The sequence below is a fragment of the Otolemur garnettii genome, unplaced genomic scaffold (genome assembly GCF_000181295.1).
Source record: "Otolemur garnettii isolate 467f Iridium unplaced genomic scaffold, OtoGar3 scaffold00075, whole genome shotgun sequence".
NCBI classification, from domain to species: Eukaryota; Metazoa; Chordata; class Mammalia; order Primates; family Galagidae; genus Otolemur; species Otolemur garnettii.
In genome coordinates this window covers 5,478,868-5,495,680 of record NW_003852470.1, presented here as the reverse complement: position 1 = coordinate 5,495,680, position 16,813 = coordinate 5,478,868, and the positions used below count along the sequence as shown (strand labels likewise).

The 16,813-nt window shown below is 48.0% G+C and overlaps 1 protein-coding gene across 1 annotated transcript in view; it reads left to right on the top strand.

Annotated features, from left to right (window-relative positions):
• The window catches only part of DOCK1 (dedicator of cytokinesis 1), a 455,243-nt gene that overhangs the window by 352,834 nt on the left and 85,596 nt on the right, over positions 1 to 16,813 (top strand). Inside the window, exons 29-31 of the mRNA XM_012807800.1 lie at positions 224 to 302; positions 4,777 to 4,877; positions 15,043 to 15,101. Of these exons, the coding sequence (XP_012663254.1) occupies positions 224 to 302; positions 4,777 to 4,877; positions 15,043 to 15,101 (239 nt within the window). The remainder of the gene's footprint in view (positions 1 to 223; positions 303 to 4,776; positions 4,878 to 15,042; positions 15,102 to 16,813) is intronic.

Below are 16,813 nucleotides of genomic sequence, written 5' to 3'. Positions count from 1 at the left end.
TTTTTTTTTTTATCCTGCACTTGATAATTTTTTTGATTCATCTGGAGAACTTCTGCATAGAACTCTGTACGCTTTTCATTGGTAAAACTGATTCTCAGTTTCCCACAGGATTTGGAGAGCTCACTTTCCAGACAGTCTGGGATTGTATCTCATTGAAATGCCAAGCCTACCAGCGCACCAGAGCCTGAGTGTGTAATTATGTAATTTTCTCTTGATCTTTCAGAGTCTTCCTGCGAGCAATTAATCAGTATGCAGATATGCTGAACAAAAAATTTCTGGATCAAGCCAACTTTGAGCTACAGGTAAGAGAAGAGAAAGACACGACCTTTGTGGAGAAGTCGTGTTAGAACAAATTGCTGGTCTGCGCCAGTATCTTATAGTATTTCTAATCCTTAAACTTAATTGGTCTCCCATGCCAGGTGTGGAAATAGAATTTACAGTATGTACTATTGCAACCTGAGGAGTGAAATTATCCCTTCAGGGTATTTGCTCAATTTAGCAAGGAAGGAGATAGAGTTGTTTCTGACAGAAACTACTGAATCAGAGTGACAAGGAGGAACTCTCTGAGCAAGGAGGCCGTGGAGTCTCAGTGACTGTGGCTGCCAAGATTGTCTCAGAAAGAACCAGCAGAGAAGTGAGTCTGCATCACCGAGCTCGGCTTGCTTTTAGAACTCTGTTTTCCCTTGATAATCTCTCTCTGCTTAGTGCAGTGGCTCTTACCATGCAAAGACCCTACCCTCAGACCGCAGGGCTGCCGCCAGCTGCTCCATCCTTTCACAGATGCTCCCCTGCCCCCTACGTGCAGTGCACTGTGTATGTGTGTGCAGGTGTGCACATGCTCCACAGTGATTTGCCTGGCATGACTTCTTCCTGTGCATCTGGGATTTGTGGCTCTCAGTTCCATTGTATCCTAGATGTATGTTTCTGCTAATAATGGTTTTATTTGTCATTATTATGACTTGGTTTATTTTACTAAGGTTTGCAGAGTAGAGGAAAAGAAGCATTTAGATGCAAAGGGCATGTTTATTTCCTGGCAAGAATTGTTCACCGAGAAGGAACCTTAGGAATTTATGTATTCCCAGTAGGTGATCCAGCACAGAAATGTGTTACTAGATAGCAAAAATTAGATAGCCATGATTATCAATCTATCAAGTTTGAAGGACAATGAGAAATTTCCCTCCTAAAACGATGGCCAGATTTGCACTGACTCCAGAAAATTTAGAGCTACTGAATATATTAGATGGAGTTCTAAGGTACATTTCCTTCTTTCCTCCCTCCCTCCCTCCCTCCCTTCTTTTGACATGGGGTCTTGCTATGTTGTCCTGGCCGTTTTTAGACTCCTGGACTCAGGCAGTCCTCTGTCCTGAACCTCCCAATTAGCTGGGATTCCAGGTGCATGCCACCACCACCAACATGGCCCTTATTTCTTTCCTCATTTTCAAATTTCTATGTTATCAGCATTATAAAATATAATTGTACAGTAATACATGTAGATCAGGCTTTATATATCTATAAATTTTACTTTTGTCATTTTCTCAACTTAATCCTTATTTCCACATGTCATAATAGCACAAAGTTTCTTCATTATAAAGTATTGATGTGCTATAACTCAGTAAACCAGACAAAATGGGAACTAGCCCCTTCTACACTTCCACTCACTCTCAACCAGTTACCTTCTGCAGAGATAACTCTTAACTAGTTGTGTGTCTTCCTGATGCTTTAAGCACTTACGTGGACTTGAGTATGTTTTCCTTTGGCTTTTGACATGATCATATGTTTTCCAGCTCTGTCACAGTGGGCAGTGTCAAGAAATCAACATTTAGTCACTGTCCATGCTGATGACCTGTGGGCTATGTGTGTCTCTCACCTTCACGCTGAGCTGCCTGGAGGGAGATGACACGTGTGTGTCTTCGCACCTGCGCGCCTGTGGGATACACTGACCTTCAAGCCAAATGAAAAATAAATTTTAAGTTTGAAGAACAATGAGAAATTTCCCTGCTAAAATGATTTAGCTTTCAGAACTTTTGCAATCCTACCAACTTCTTGAGTGCAGCCACTTTCTAGAATCTTCTTCAATACTAATTCCTTTAAAATCATTCATTTTTGTTATTATTGGCCTTTTTTTGATGACTTGTTAGCCACAGAATAAAAGCCACTAAGTTTCATGTGAAAATGCAGTGGCTTTGACCATCAACTGTCTGATCATTGCCTCTGCTTGGTTTTCTGCTGGGCTGTTTATCTTCCTTTCTGATAAATTGGAATTCTTCCTACAGGCTAGTCCTGGGTTTATACTCATCATATAGAAATATTTAATTTTTCTGTAGCCAAGTCTATCATTTCTTTTGTAGTTAGTTTTATGTTTTAGTTGATAAGTCTCTCCCTTCCTCAGTCTTATAAACTTATTTTTATGTGGTTAAAATCTGTAAATACCTTTGTAGTTCTTTAAAAAAAAACTTTTAGGTGTTGAATCTATCTGGGATTAGGGATAGGAGGGGCAAGGTTTTAATATCATTTCATGAATAGGTTACTCCCCAGGGATTTGAAATGCTATCATTAACATAATTGCAAATGTAGTTGTGTATCAAATCAATTATATTTTCTATGTTATCACCCTAGTGGCTTAATTGCTGTGGGTTTTTTACCCAGCTAGTAGCGCCAAGACATCTCCATTAGTTGCTTTATTGAAAAATTATCCTGGCTATTTTTCTGCATTTCCCCTTCCATCTGAGTTGGGTTTATTTCTTTAAAAATATGCCCCTTGTATTCTAACTAGAATTGCATTTAAGTCTTAAATAATTTGCAAGGACATTTTACAGTATTTGAGGGCATACTTTGTTGTATTTATTTTTTTCATCCCATGCTACAGTATCTAGGTTTTCTTTTTATGTCCTTTATAAGATTTCCTAGTTTTTTCTCTATCAGTCTTGACTATGACTCGCTGGATGGATTCCTGTTTTTAACCGTGGCTGCTGTGGGTGGAGGGTCCTTTTGCAGGGCATATCAGTTATGGAGGCTCTTTTTTGCTGTGTCACGAGTATAATTGCTCAGATGCTCACCGTGAGCCCAGATGCCGTAAAAGCATTGAGCTCTCTGGGCCCGACATGGAGCTTTGCCCCGGCCAGTGTGGTGCACATAGTTTTTGGTGTTTGAACAGAGTTTAGCAGAGCTCTTTGGCCACTGCCAGCTGCATTCTGAGACTCACAGTCAGGGGACTGACCAGAATCAGACCCACATCTGCAGGGACACTGAGCACATTTGGATTTCTACCCGTTTCCCTTTAAGAACAGCTCTACCAGGGGCAGACTTCTCGCTCAGCAGGAGTCCTGCTCACACAAATGAAAAGAAGGAATTGGGAGTTAGTGAAGATATCACTTTAAAAGAAGCATTCGTGTCTTATTTGGGGTTTTTTTACATTTTGTTTCCTTTACATTTTTTAAAATTTTGATATTTGGGGGGTACAAGTTGAATTCTATTGCATGTGTACGTGGTACGGGGACAGGCCTGGGCTCTCCGTGTGCCCACAGCCTGAGTCGTGCACCTTGTACCCCACAGGTAATTTTTCATTCCTCACCCCTACCTGTTTCTAAAGCAGGTAGAAATTAATGTATGTTCTGGCTCTGTGCACACCTGGGTCCCGTTCTAGCCAGGCCCTGACTAAGTCTCAGAATGCCTCTGACCTGGGCTGACAGTTCTTGCTAGCAAGGAGGAAATAGGTGGGAGATGTTAGTTCCAAAAACAGAAGGAACCACTTGTATTTTACGGGGTCAAGCCACCCTCTCATGATAAGGGAAGACCAAAAAGAAAACCTGCCTGGGGCAGCGAGGGAGGGACGCGGGCTGTGAGGTCAGGGCACTGGGCCCAGACCTTCGTCCTGCTTCTGTGTCTCCTGTAGCGCTGGGCATATCTCTGAGCCTCAGGTGTGAGATGGGGGTACCAACCGCACCTCCTTGCTTAGGTCTGTGGTAGTCAAATGAGCTGCAGGTGGCTTCAGGGATTGCTCGGACTGTGAGACGTGTGGGGTAAACGGAAGCCAAGCAGATTCTCTCTTAAAAACTGCAAGGCTCTTAAATTTTCACTTACTTCACAGGTAATTAAAAATAGCCAATAATATTCACGCTTTACTTTTATATAGCTCTTTGCAACTATCTCATTTGATATAATAAATACTGTCCTTGGTGTGAAAAAGAGAAAGACGAATTTCTTCTAAAGATCATTGTCTTTTTAACGTACGTATATGCAGTCCATAAAGCCCAGAAATATGAAATGTTTGCCATTTTTACACTTGTTTTCCTTGTCTATGAGATATATGATTTTTTTGTATAATAAAAAGTCAGGAATTATGGAAATCTGTGCTATTCTCCAGAGTCTTCCTAAGACAGTAATACCAGTAAGAAGCGCTAACATTGAGGTAGCGCTCACCACAGCTCTGTGCCAGAAAGACTGTGCACAACGTCCACCTCAGAGTCCCCATCAGGCCCATAATGGAGAGACTGTTGAAATTCCCGTTTTATCAATGGGGAAACCGAAGCCCAGAGAGAGGCTGAATCTCAGAATGCCTCAGTCTAGAACTGAGGACTATAGAACATGTGCTGTGACCTCAGAGCTATGTGCTCAGCCCCAAACCACACGTTTGGGGTGGCTGGTTAGCAATTTGTAGGTAGTGGGTGTGGGGGTTTAAACATTTCAGAAGTGTGCGCCAAGCAAACGATGGATGTCTCAGCATTTGGGGGATCCTGTTCATCAACTTGGCATCTCTTCTTTTTTTTTGGTTTTCAGCTGTGGAACAACTACTTTCACCTGGCAGTCGCATTCCTTACTCAAGAGTCCTTGCAACTGGAGAATTTCTCAAGTGCCAAGAGAGCCAAAATCCTCAACAAGTAAGTGTGGTCCAGCCCTGAAACCGCGGGAGGAGCCTCCGACTCTCCCAGCATAATGCTTGTGTAGTCTTAGGCCAACTTGGTACCAGTGGAGACGTAATCAGTAATCACTGTGATTTAAAATCCTGTTCGGCAACTTAGCAGATTTCACCCATCACAGGGCGGTTTTGAACCCTGGTGGAGCACTGCCTTTTCTCACCCACGATTCAAGCTCTGAAATTGCAGGATTCATTCTGGCAGGTTCTGAGTCTGTGTGACTCAAGACTATCAGCACAACATGGAATTTTGCGTTTCCAGAGATTCCTCTTGCTGTGCTCCGTTCCGATGTCATTCCACACATGATTCGCTTTACTGCTTAATTCGCCAATTCAGCTTTCTAGAAAAGAAGCTTCTGCTGAGAGCTCTCGGCACTGGGGCTTGTCTCACTCGTGGGTTAGAGCTGTCTGTGGATCCTTTGGGGCAGCAGATGACTCCCGTCTTCTTCTGGGTAGGAGATTTGTGCGGACTGAACTAGCCCCTTGTTTCCTTACAAGCAAACCTCTCAGAAGCTCCATAGAGGCCAAGATCCTCACCTGGGTCCATTGTCCCTGTGACCCCTGCAGCGTCCTGTGCTGCTCCCGGTCCCCTGCATGGGTTTCCCTCCAACCTCTGGGCCTCACTGCCTCTCTTTCCTCCTCAGTTTCACTGAATTCTCACTGCTCTGAGTGCCCCTTCCGTAAGTTCTTATGAGAAGAGTTCTGAAATTGTTCCTGTGCTGCTCCTGGTATGTCGGCAACACCTTACAGTCCCGGGTCTGGTCGGCTCTGCGCAGTTCACCACGGTTACAGGTGCCAGGGGGCCTCAGGAGGTGGCACTACCCATCCCTTCTAGTGTCTCACAGGACAGATTGAGAGCACCTGTCCCTGGAGAGTGAGCAGTACAGTCACACCCAGCATAAGATAGAGGACGTCCCGGGCCATCACATCAGCAGCCCCATAAGATTATATGGCCCTTTTTTTTTTTTTTTAAATTTTAAAGTAAGGAAGGTTACTGCCCTCCTTGCCTTCTTTCTTTCTTTTTTGCAGTTTTTGACTGGGGCTGGGTTTGAACCCGCCACCTCTGGTATATGGGGCCGGGGCCCTACTCCTTTGAGCCACAGGCTCCGCCCCGTAAACGGCCATTTTTACTGGAACAATTCGTATTTAGATACACAAGACTTGCCTGCGGGTTTGTAGCCCAGGATCAATGGGCCACACCACACAGCCTAGGTGTGCCATCTAGCTTTGTGCAGTACACAGTGTGATGTGAACAAGGACAGAATCACCTTGGAACATGCCCCCTTCCTCAGGTGAAGCCTGGCTATATTTCTGCAGTTTCCCGAGCACGTACTGTGTACTGGTGACTTTGTGAGCAGGTCGCATGCATTTTCCACGTATAATCATTAAAAAACCAAGCTGTTTGTTAGGGCCTCTCCTCACCTTGCTGTCCATGAGGAACAGAAAGCAGAGGGATCGAGCCACTTGGCCCACCCTGAACCTAGAAGGGGCAGAGCAGTGTTCTAATCCAGGTGTGCAGAGCCCGAGATTCTAACCTGTGCAGCTGTTAGAACTTCGAGCTTTTGGTCTGTGCCCCTTGAACTAAAAATCAACTTTTAGGTGGCCAGCCAGTGGCCTCTGTTGGTAACTCCTGTCTAACTTCCACCAATGCAAACGGTGATCATTGTACTTACGGAGCCCGGCACCCAGAGTGGGGCTGGATGGGAGCAGCGCATCCCGCCTCCTTGGAGCCCATGTGGCTGTCCCATGGAGAGACTGTCTTCTTCCAGACGGCACCTTCTGGGGATGGACTCAACATGGGCTCCCACTGTGTAAGATGGATGTCTCCTCAGAGCCCGTGGAGGAGGAGGGCTGCTTGTGGGGTTGTTGCCCCATGGTCACAGTGCCCTGGTGGTGGGAACTGCAGTAGAAACACTGAACAGCCCACACTGAGCACAGCCTGGGCAGTGCCGCACGCCTCCCTGGAGCACAGGCCCCTTGTCCTGTCCTGTAGAAGGAAAGCCTGGCCACAACAGGTGCAGCCACCTGCCCACACAGGCGGGGCTGACTGTGGGGTGGGGCTGACTATGGGGTGGCGCCAGCCGACATGGGAACCCCTTCTTTGCCAAGCATGCATCACCTCCCTTCTCACAGACGCCGGCACGGGAAAAGGTGCACTTAAACTGGCAATCTGCCTTCAGAGGGCTGGTGTCTCCTGAGAAGATAGTTCTTAGAACAAAACAATTTGATGCTGGGCACTCTCCAAGCCAGGACGGGTGGCCTGCAGGGCCCTTCCTGATGTTGGGACGTTAATAGCTTAAACTAAATGACATCAGTGAATGCCTTAGCCACACCTGGGCAGCCAGAGGAAGTTTGCTTCCCGGTTAGCAGTGTGGAATTGGAGGCTTCAAAGCCAAGGGGAATTAGCACAGCAGCTGGTGCTTCCCCTTCCAGAGCTGGGCAGGGCCTCCAACTCCTTTCTGTGTCTCACAGCTGTGGCAAAGAGAGAGGCTGCGTTCCTCAAGGACATAAGCCCCCAGCATTTCGGAAGTTGTCTTTACAAGACTCTGGCAAGATGGCCCAGGGCCCTATGCGGTCTGAGAGGCCTCTCTGGGGTGTGGGCTCTGAGTATCGTGATGCCCGGGACACAGTGTTCTCTGTGCCTGTGGTAAGCCTGTCTTGACCAGCAAGGCCACACGGCATGGAGGGGTCACCTGCGTGGGCTGTACTCTTCCTGCCTCTTGATAAACCTTGTACCATTTATGATCCCTTGGCAAATTTTACTTCCAAATAGCAAAGATTTTAAGATATCCTCTTCAAGGATTTAAGGTTCTTAGGCACATAGAGTGCCTAGGAATGTTTTGATTTGTTTAAAATTGTCTTGTGGAAAGGGATTGAGTGCCCACTGTGCTCAGTCAGGCCACAGTCCTAGTGCTCAGGACGGAGGAGAAAGATACAACTCTCATGATGAAGGTCACGGTCTAGTGTAGTGTTTTTCAACCTTTTTTATCTCGTGACTCACTTGAATCCATAGTTAAATATCCACACACTTAAATTACATTGATCAAAAAGAAAAAAACAGTAAAAGAAAAGAATATACTTTGCTTTGAACTCACTTTGAAAATAATTTAATTAATGATCTTTAAAAATTTTCAGAGTACACCTAAGATCCTCACAGGGCACACCACGGTGCTGCACCACACACCAGTCGAAAATCACTGGTGGTGGGAAGTGTGTAAGTGGCTTACTGACCGAGGGCCTTGGAGCAGAGAGGCGGGGCCATCAGCTCTTTCTGGGGAGCCAGAGGCCTTCTGAGCTGGGTGTTAAAGAGGATGGTTTGATCTACAAGCAGAGAGAAGCTCTGGATCAGGTGTCCTCAAACTATGGCCTGTGGGCCACATGCAGCCCGCCAAGGACATTTATCTGGCCCGCGGGGTGTTTTTGCCTCTGCTGCCTGTCCTGCTTAGCAGCCGACTCATCCTGGGGCCCGCAGTCCGGCCCTCCAACGGTCTGAGGGACAGCGAACTGGCCCCCTGTTTAAAAAGTTTGAGGACCCCTGTTCTAGATTATTGAAAGTGAAGGGAATAGCAGGGCCTGGAGCACTTGTCATTTGGGGCAGCCTTGAGGGTCAGTGATGTGGTAATCGATCCCACAGTTCTGAGCAAGCTGTGGGTGCTGACTTGCGGGTCAGTGGAGCATGACCCGCAGTGGAGCATGGTTGCAGTGTGACCTAATTGGGAGGAGGGAGCCCATAGGTGAGCCACGTCACACCCATTCAACAGCCTCAGCACTGTCTCCATACAGGCCTGTCTGCTACTCTAGGGCTCACAAATTCGCTCGTAGACATCTGTGTGGGACGTTCCCCATCCCAGCCCATCCTCCCCTTTGTCCCTCCTAATCCCCGTAGCTCTTCACCTCTGCCCAGTCCACACCCAGACCACAGCCTGTGGCTCAAAGCAGAAAGTCCCAGCCTTAGAAGACCTATCTGCCTGCTCATTCCTCTTGTTTAGCTCTCCACCTTCCTGAAGAAGGAGGTTGGGGGAAAAATTTGGATATTCCCTCCAAAGTGCCTGGGAGAAACTTGTGCCACACTACGCAGAGAACTGAGGTTGTCGAAGCCAAGCTGAGTGCGAGATTTGCCAGTGAACCCCAAAGTGAACCACCCCTGGGGATCAACATCCGTGAGGGGAAATTTCCACTGCTCACCCTTCAGGCGTCCTCGGCGCTAGTGATTCCTAAGGAAGGACAGAGGTGTCATCTGAATGCTCAGCTTCCTGCCCACCCCCAGCCTTTTCTGTTATTGGGGCCTGAGAAATATGACTAAACTGTCAAAGAGGTGACTTTTGACAGGCAGCCAGCTTGACGGTTTTAGTATGCAAGACGTCATGTGTCCTGATGGGGATGATGTGGCCCATGACCGTGGAGGAGCATCTGTGTTCAGGACAAGCCCTTGTTCCGGAAGAGCAAAGGGTTTTGGAGCTTTTGGAGCCGGCCCTTCCACACATCGTGGCAGACGGAGCTTACTGAGAACTGTCGGTGTGACTGGGTGAAGGTGGATGGCAAAGCGCAGCTTGCTGCAGAGACCACCCTCACAAAGCCCCGCGCCCCATTTGGTGCTGGGGGATGTTTTCTTGTTTTGTTTTTGTAACTGGAGAAGTCTATGACCTTCTAGGAGGACAGGTTTCACAACTGGACCCAAATATACACTAACAAAAATAACCCCATCTTAGCAAATACAGGGTTCTGAAACTCCAGGGGACACAGGAAACTAAAAGGGATTAAATATGCTGGGTGTGCCCCGTTTTGCAAGGTGACCTCATCGGAAGCTGCAGTTATATATTCCAAACCATGACAGGAAGTGCCACCAATTTGATTTGTGTCTGTGCTAATGTTTTTTTTTTTTCCCTCTAAAAGACCCAAATTACTTAAAACAAAGTGGAGTTAGGCTTAGGAAGTGGTAACCCTGTAGTGGCTCCATGTTAGAAAGGCTAATTGTGTCCCACATGCACTGGTGATGTCATACCTGCTGAGTGTGACAACACCCAGTGCAGGCAGGACCCTGTTACATCAGACCTGTGTCTAAGAAGGCTTATTCCCACTGGTCCCATTTGGGGTCCCCGTCCCCCTCACCCTTCCACCAACCTACCAATCTTTCCCAGCAAGAGAGAAGCGCCCCAGCCCTCCAGACACAGGCTGTCATTTCCTCTCCTCACTTAGACCCTGGCTGCCACCCTGCTCTCTGCCAGTCCCTCCAGCAGGTCAGCACTACCCCAAGGCCCTAAATGGGAGAAGGGGGAGCTCATTGCTCTGACTGCCCTCCCACACTCCTCACTGCTGGTCCCTCTCCTCTGTCTCCGAGTGCCCTCCTCTCCTGACTCTCAGAACTCCTCTCTGGGTTTTGTTCTGAGCGTTCTGGTTCTCTTGCCAGCTGCATTCTCTCCCACCTAAATACTAAGTGATGGGAGCTCCTCACGTCTTGGTCTTAGGATTCCTCATTCTATTCTCTCTCCTTAGGAAAGCAGTGTTCAAACTGTGGGTCTCAACTGTTTATTGGTCCAGAACATCAACTTTCTTACAGTGTCATCGTGAGGTCCATCTGGCATAACAACAAACACAGACTAGGGCTTGAAACCCCAGAAATGTAGTGCCTCTCAATCATGCAGGTGGGCTGGCTCCATCTGGAGGTTCAGAGGGAGAACCCAGCCCTGGCCTCTCTCCTGGCTGCTGTGGCTGACCCCCACAGAACCCCGTCCCCGGCACTCCTTGGCTTGCGTATGCACTCTGCGTCTCTGCCCTCTGCATCTCCGCCCTCTGCGTCTCTGCCCTGTCTTCAGGTGGCTTCTTCCTCACGTCTACCTGTGTGTCTGTGTCTCTCAATCTCCCACTCCTTATAAGGACACCAGCCATTGGGTTTAGGCCCACCCTGGTCCCACGTGAACATCTCCTAACATGATTACATCAGCGAAGACCCTATTTCTAAATAAAGTCACAGAGTTCCAACCTGTCTTTATAGTAGACACACTTCAACCCATACCAGTCACGAGCCACTGATTTTTTTTCAGTGAAATAGAATATAAGAGAGAATATCAGAGTTCATTACAGACAGTAGGTTAAATGTTATTTCATAAAACTTTTATACACGTATATTTAATAATATGTGTGCCAGTTAATAAAGAAAATGTATTTCTCATGTCAGAAAAGTTTTGAAATTTATACAAAGGCCTTTTCAAAGACCTGCCTCTGCTGACAGCGCAGCCCGCCTTGGTGTCTTACAGAGAAGGTGCCCACTGCCTGCCGTGGTCTGTGCGCAGCGGCCCCTCCCTGCCCATGGCCTTGGTACCTGCTGGTTCCTCTGCCTGTAGCGTTCTGTCCCCTGTTTGTCAGGATTGCATCTGTCCTTCAAATGTCAGGGCAAACCTTACTCTCCTAGAGAACTCATGTTCAGTTCTCTCATTCCTCTTATGTTTTTCCTAAAATGCCATAATCATGGTCTTCAAAGGAACAGCTCCTTATCTATCTCCTTCTCTCTCTCTCCTGCTCTATCAATATATCTACATCTTGTGTGATTATTTGCTTACTGTTCATCCCTCCTACCGTCCTAACAGCCCCCTGTGGTGTATGCGTCCTGTCTGTTCTCCATGTCATATTAATATTAATATTCTTATGCTAATGTTCATGCCTTTACATTTGTATTCTCATACTAGCCCTGTGTCTGGGCCAAGTACTCAATAGGTGTTCACTAAATGAAGTGATATAAACAAGTATGGGAACTGTGATAAAACCCAGACTAAGATTTTAAAGGAAAGACCCTCCTGGCTTGAGCGCTTGCGGGAACCAAGAGGGACATCATGTCTCTCTCCTCCCTCACAAAGGCCTGGGAGTGAATGTCATGCATCTTATCCCTATACAACAGAGGAAGAGACTGAGGGTCAGAGTGGTCAAGGAAATTGCTCACTGTGCTTAGATTAAGGCTCCGGTGAGCCATACCTCCAAGACAGAGCTGTCTCTGGTGGACATGAGTTTTCTGTTTCTTAGTGTGAAGATTCAGGTCTTGCGGCCACAGAGACTAAATTCATACAATTTTATGTCAGGGAGATAGCCCGACGTGGGATCCTAGCTCTCCCTGGGGGCTGAGAGGCTGCCCCCCAAATGCATGTTCTGCTCACTCACTCGTGGTAGGCCCCTGTGTGAAGCACCAGGCAGCAAGGTGGCTCCAGTTCGTACTGTCCTGGCTTTGTAGAGTCAGAGCACGAGTGCACTGCCCTGAGTCTCGGCTTCCTCTTTGGAGCCTGGCTAGAACGATGTCTGCGTGCTCACCTCCTGGGCTTATCGGGGGCTCAGATGGAAGGAGAGCATTTGGAAAGACACGCCACAGTACTGGGCTGTGAAGTCCTGGGGATCTTTGCTGGTCCTGGGGGTGTGTGCTTTGAGGGAAAAGCATGGGTTTGGGAATCTGAAGCCTCAGACGCTCTCCCCCACATTGCCCTGTGACAAAGGCCAAGTCATTTTGCTCTTCTCCTCCAGGACCAGTCAGTTCCCTTAACTGTAAATTGTGAGAGAGGAACTTAATTATGATCTCCAAGGCTGCCACCAGCTCTGGGGTTCTGTTTCCAGGTAATGAGCTTTAGCCCAGACACTCTCAATTATGATCATTTTTTCTCCTCGTGGGAAGAAGTGGAAATGGTTCGGGAAGCCCTCTTGAGGTCTGGTGACAGCTGTAACTCTATTTGGGGCTTACTCTGAGGCATGTATAGATTCATCAAAGCTGCCTTCTTATTAAAACTAGCGAAAAGATCAATCTCGCTGTCAGGGAAATCCCATCTGCCCTTCACCCTCAGTGCCTCACCCTTCCTTGTTGCCTTTGTTCCAGGCCTCAATGCCCTTGTCTTACTTGACTATTAAAACAGCATTTTTAGCACCTTTCTGCCATAGGCCTGACTCTCAGGAGGGATCAGCTCTCAGATCTTTGCTAATCCCCCAGTTCTCAGATACTGCTGAGGCCCTTCCTGGTCCATCCATGAGACAGTGAAGTGTAACCAAGAATGGAAATCCCTCAGCCCTCATCCCCTCTCACCTGAGGGAAGGGGATGGCAGGGCAGGGGAGGCAGGGATGGCCGGGAGCACCTGGCCTTCTCACTAGATGCCCTTCCCCCAGCCTCCCAGGATCCAGACTGCAATGCTGCCTCCAAAAAAATGGCTAGTCACCACTCTGGGTCACACCTGAATGACTCAGGCTGCAATTGTTAAACCGGCTGCTGCCGAGGGTCTCCTGTGCATGAGTTTCTGAACTTCAGAGTTTCCCGTACATTGTTCTCACTCTAACCGCATTAAGACCTGATGGGGGAGCTGAGGCAGGGGCCAGGAGGCACGGTGCTGGTGCAGGGGAGCCTGGCATGAGGCCGTCTTGTTTTGTGAGAGATGTTTCTGTAGGATGAGAAGGGACTTTGTGCAGCTCGGGTGTGAGAAGAGCGTGTGAAGCGTGGGTTCAGTGAACAGCAGCCCTGCCCACAGCGAGCACTTTCACTGGGTCGGGGCCACTGGCCACCTAGAGGTGTTGAGGGTCTGCACATGTGGTGCCAGGGGGTTAAGGGGCACAGGTGTTTGTGACCTTGGGATGCCTCCTTCTGACACCACATCCCAGGCTTGCCTGCTTGGCTGGAAGGTGACTCATCCAGCTGGACAGTGAGACCCTCACTACCCTTGGAGGAAAACTCAGCTCTGGGTTTGGCCAGAACCTTACTTTCCACATTTCTCATCTCCTGAGAAGCACTAGTAGGACGTCCACCTGCTGGGGCAGCATGCAGCCAGTGGTATCCTCTCCCCACCTGGCCACAGGGACTGCTTAGGTCCCAAAGGGAAATTGGGAATCGGGGAGCAAGCACCACAAACCTCAAAAGGATGCACCACTTACCAGAACTCAGGCCATACATCCCTTGGGCAGTCTGGGGTGCGAGTTAAGCATTAGAGGGTCTTTCCTGCCACCTCCAACTTGGGCTTAGTAGCTGTGCTGCCAGTGTGTTCCCACCATCCGTGGGCAGGGGCCTATCTTCCCTATGGCCTTGGTGAGGGGCCCATTCCCCAGCTGAGACCCCCTTCTTGAGCAAATTACCTACATCAGTGCTCACCTGGGCTTGTAGGTGATACGGGGACCTTAAAGGACTGGTTTGTCCTGGTAGGAAGAGGCTGACGCTCCTGGTTCAGCATCTCCATCTGTGCCGCAGGCCAAGCTGCCAGGAACCATTGATCTTCTGTGGTTGAGATTATCACACCGGCTATGAGTGACAGACATGTGCTCAGGGAACCAGAGACTTTTCTAATAAGGTGACAGCAGGCTGCGGGTCGTTGATATAGTGGCCGGGATCTTCACCTGAAGAGCCACAGTGCGGTCATCTGTAATCAGAGGCTGCCTTTTCACATCTCCCAGCTCCAGGATGAACGAAGCAGGCTCAGTGGCACAGCTGCTAAACTGTAATACTGTAGGATAATTTTGCAAATTATTATTTTTAATATAATCAGCTTTTTCCTTAGGCAATAAAAGAAAAAGTTAAATTGCTCACAAACTAATAAAGGTTTATCTTCTGAAGCATCAAATTCTGTTTACTCTTGAAATACACACCTCCTCTGCGCACCCACCGGGAAGAAAATTAGCATTTATTTTCCCTGATCAACAACAACGGGTGGAATATCTGTTGACATCTTTTGGTGCTAAGCCCTTCTTTACATTTAAAATGATAAAGAAAAATGCAAGAAATTTGAAAGAGGCCTTTCCTGACTCAGGTGTAATTGTAATGTGGGAAAGCCGTGCAGTAGGATGTGTGTGTTGTCTGGACACCTGGATCCTAACAACACATCACAGGAAGGGAAAACAAACTCCCCTGAGGCCCAGGAACCAGGAGGGGCAAGAGAGAAAAGGTCTTCATTCCTCTCCACAGCCTTCCCCAGGTTCCCATGGGGGGCGAGGTCTGATCCTCAGTGAGGAGGAAGTGAGATGCCCCTGCGGGGTTTCCTTCTCCTTTGATTCTTTTTGCTGGCAGAGAAGTCTAAACTTTGACAGTCTCTTTGTTTGTCTCAGAGATAGGAGACTTTAATTGCACTTAAAAACAACAGGCTCTGTGGAGTGATTCAGCATTTTGTATTTCTCTGGTTTCCAGGTATGGAGATATGCGGAGACAGATTGGCTTTGAGATCAGAGACATGTGGTACAACCTTGGTGAGTAGCCGGGGTTTTGGGGCATGGTATCTTGAAGCCCAGGTGAGTCACCACATTGGCCCTGTTGGTCAGTGTTGGGGGGGGTCTTAAAAATCTGAATGGCATGTGTCCCTTGGACAGCAGTTATTACTCTATGTAGTAACTGTTTTCAGTAATTAAGAGATAAGAGATGGAAGGTGAGGAAAGAACATCTGATTTGTGGGACGGAAAGAAAAATCAGCAATGTGGCCTCCCATGGGGTGAGCACATCGCCTGAAACGCCCACTTCCTGGCATTGCCAGCATCTTGTCCGTTCCCTCGGTTTCTCAGGCAGCAAACCATGTAGCTCAGCCTGCTGTGACATTTGTCTTCGCTTTTTGATTTCACAGACTCTACCTTCTAAAGGTTTATTTGCCTACTGGACCTGGATCCTGTATTTAGGTACGCTGCCACCAGGTGGTGGCAGCCTAACCTGCTCCTGCTAATGAAAGCTCAAAGGGATATGTTTGTGTGTGATGTGCAACTAATAGGATTTTATTCATAAACAGATGAATTGATCAATAATATTTATCTACCTACTTTCATCATTAATAAGGAATTGTCAAGTCTTAACCAAGGTGACATGTAATTTTTTCATATAAGCTCCTTAAAGAAACAGTGACTAATATAATGTAGTATCTTCCGCTGTAAGGTGCCCGCTATGGATCTGGCCTCACTCCCCATTGAGATCTAGCTCTCTCTGGCTCCCACCCTCAGCCCTCAGCCCTCAGGCTCATGTTGTGCTAAGGTGGCCAAGGCCATGGAGGGGCTACTGGTCTTGCCCAGGCTGTAAGTAAGGAAGTCTTCGGGCGCCTTTCCTGCCTCAGGCCTGTCAGGCTTTGCTTCCTTCCACCGCAGGTCCTACCCTAACCTGTTGTAGGAGGCCTTTCACTGTCCCCTCGGCCCCAGACAATCTTCCCTTGACTAGAAGGGAGCAGAGGTCTGTCCACTTCCTTCTCTGTGTGTCCCATTACACCTGGGTGTCATCTGCTCACGCAGGGCTGTGACACCGGAGCTGCACCCCAAGATTCTTCTTAAGTCACTGCCAGCCCCCTGCAATGATAGACAGAAAAGTTTGGCAAGAAAGACGCAGAAGAGAGCAAAGTGATTAAAACCAAACGTGGATTTTGATGAAGGTGTGCGGCTGGACTCCTTGGCTCTCCTGGGCAGGGGCAGGAGCAGCATTCTCAGGGCCACTCCTGTCCTGGGGGTCGGCAAGTTCACAGCAACCTCTCTTCAAGCCGAGCCAGATTTCCTCAGAAAGACCTTTGCTTCCCCATCCCTCCTGAGTTCCCTGGGTGTCAGCAGACCCGTGAAGGGTGGTCCTGCCTCATCTCAAGGGGAAGTTCTGAGAACTCAGAAGGCATTTGTCTTTCTGCTCGTGTAAAGGATGGAATATTTTTCAAATGGTTCTTTACCTGGAAAAATAAACACAGAAGACCTTGAAAGACAAATGTGTAAGATACTCTACGGATAACACTGACAAGGTAGAGATTACGAATGTTCGTTTAATATGAGACCCAGTTAGGTGCCCAGGAAATCCTCTGTATAGGCCAGGTGGGGTGAAGAACCGGTCAGGAAGGCTCCACCTACTTGTGCCTGCACAGTGCAGAGGACCCCACCGCGACCTCTTGGGTATCGTGCTGGAGTCAGCTGAGGACTCCTCACAAAATTGCTATGCCGGGTCTTTGCAA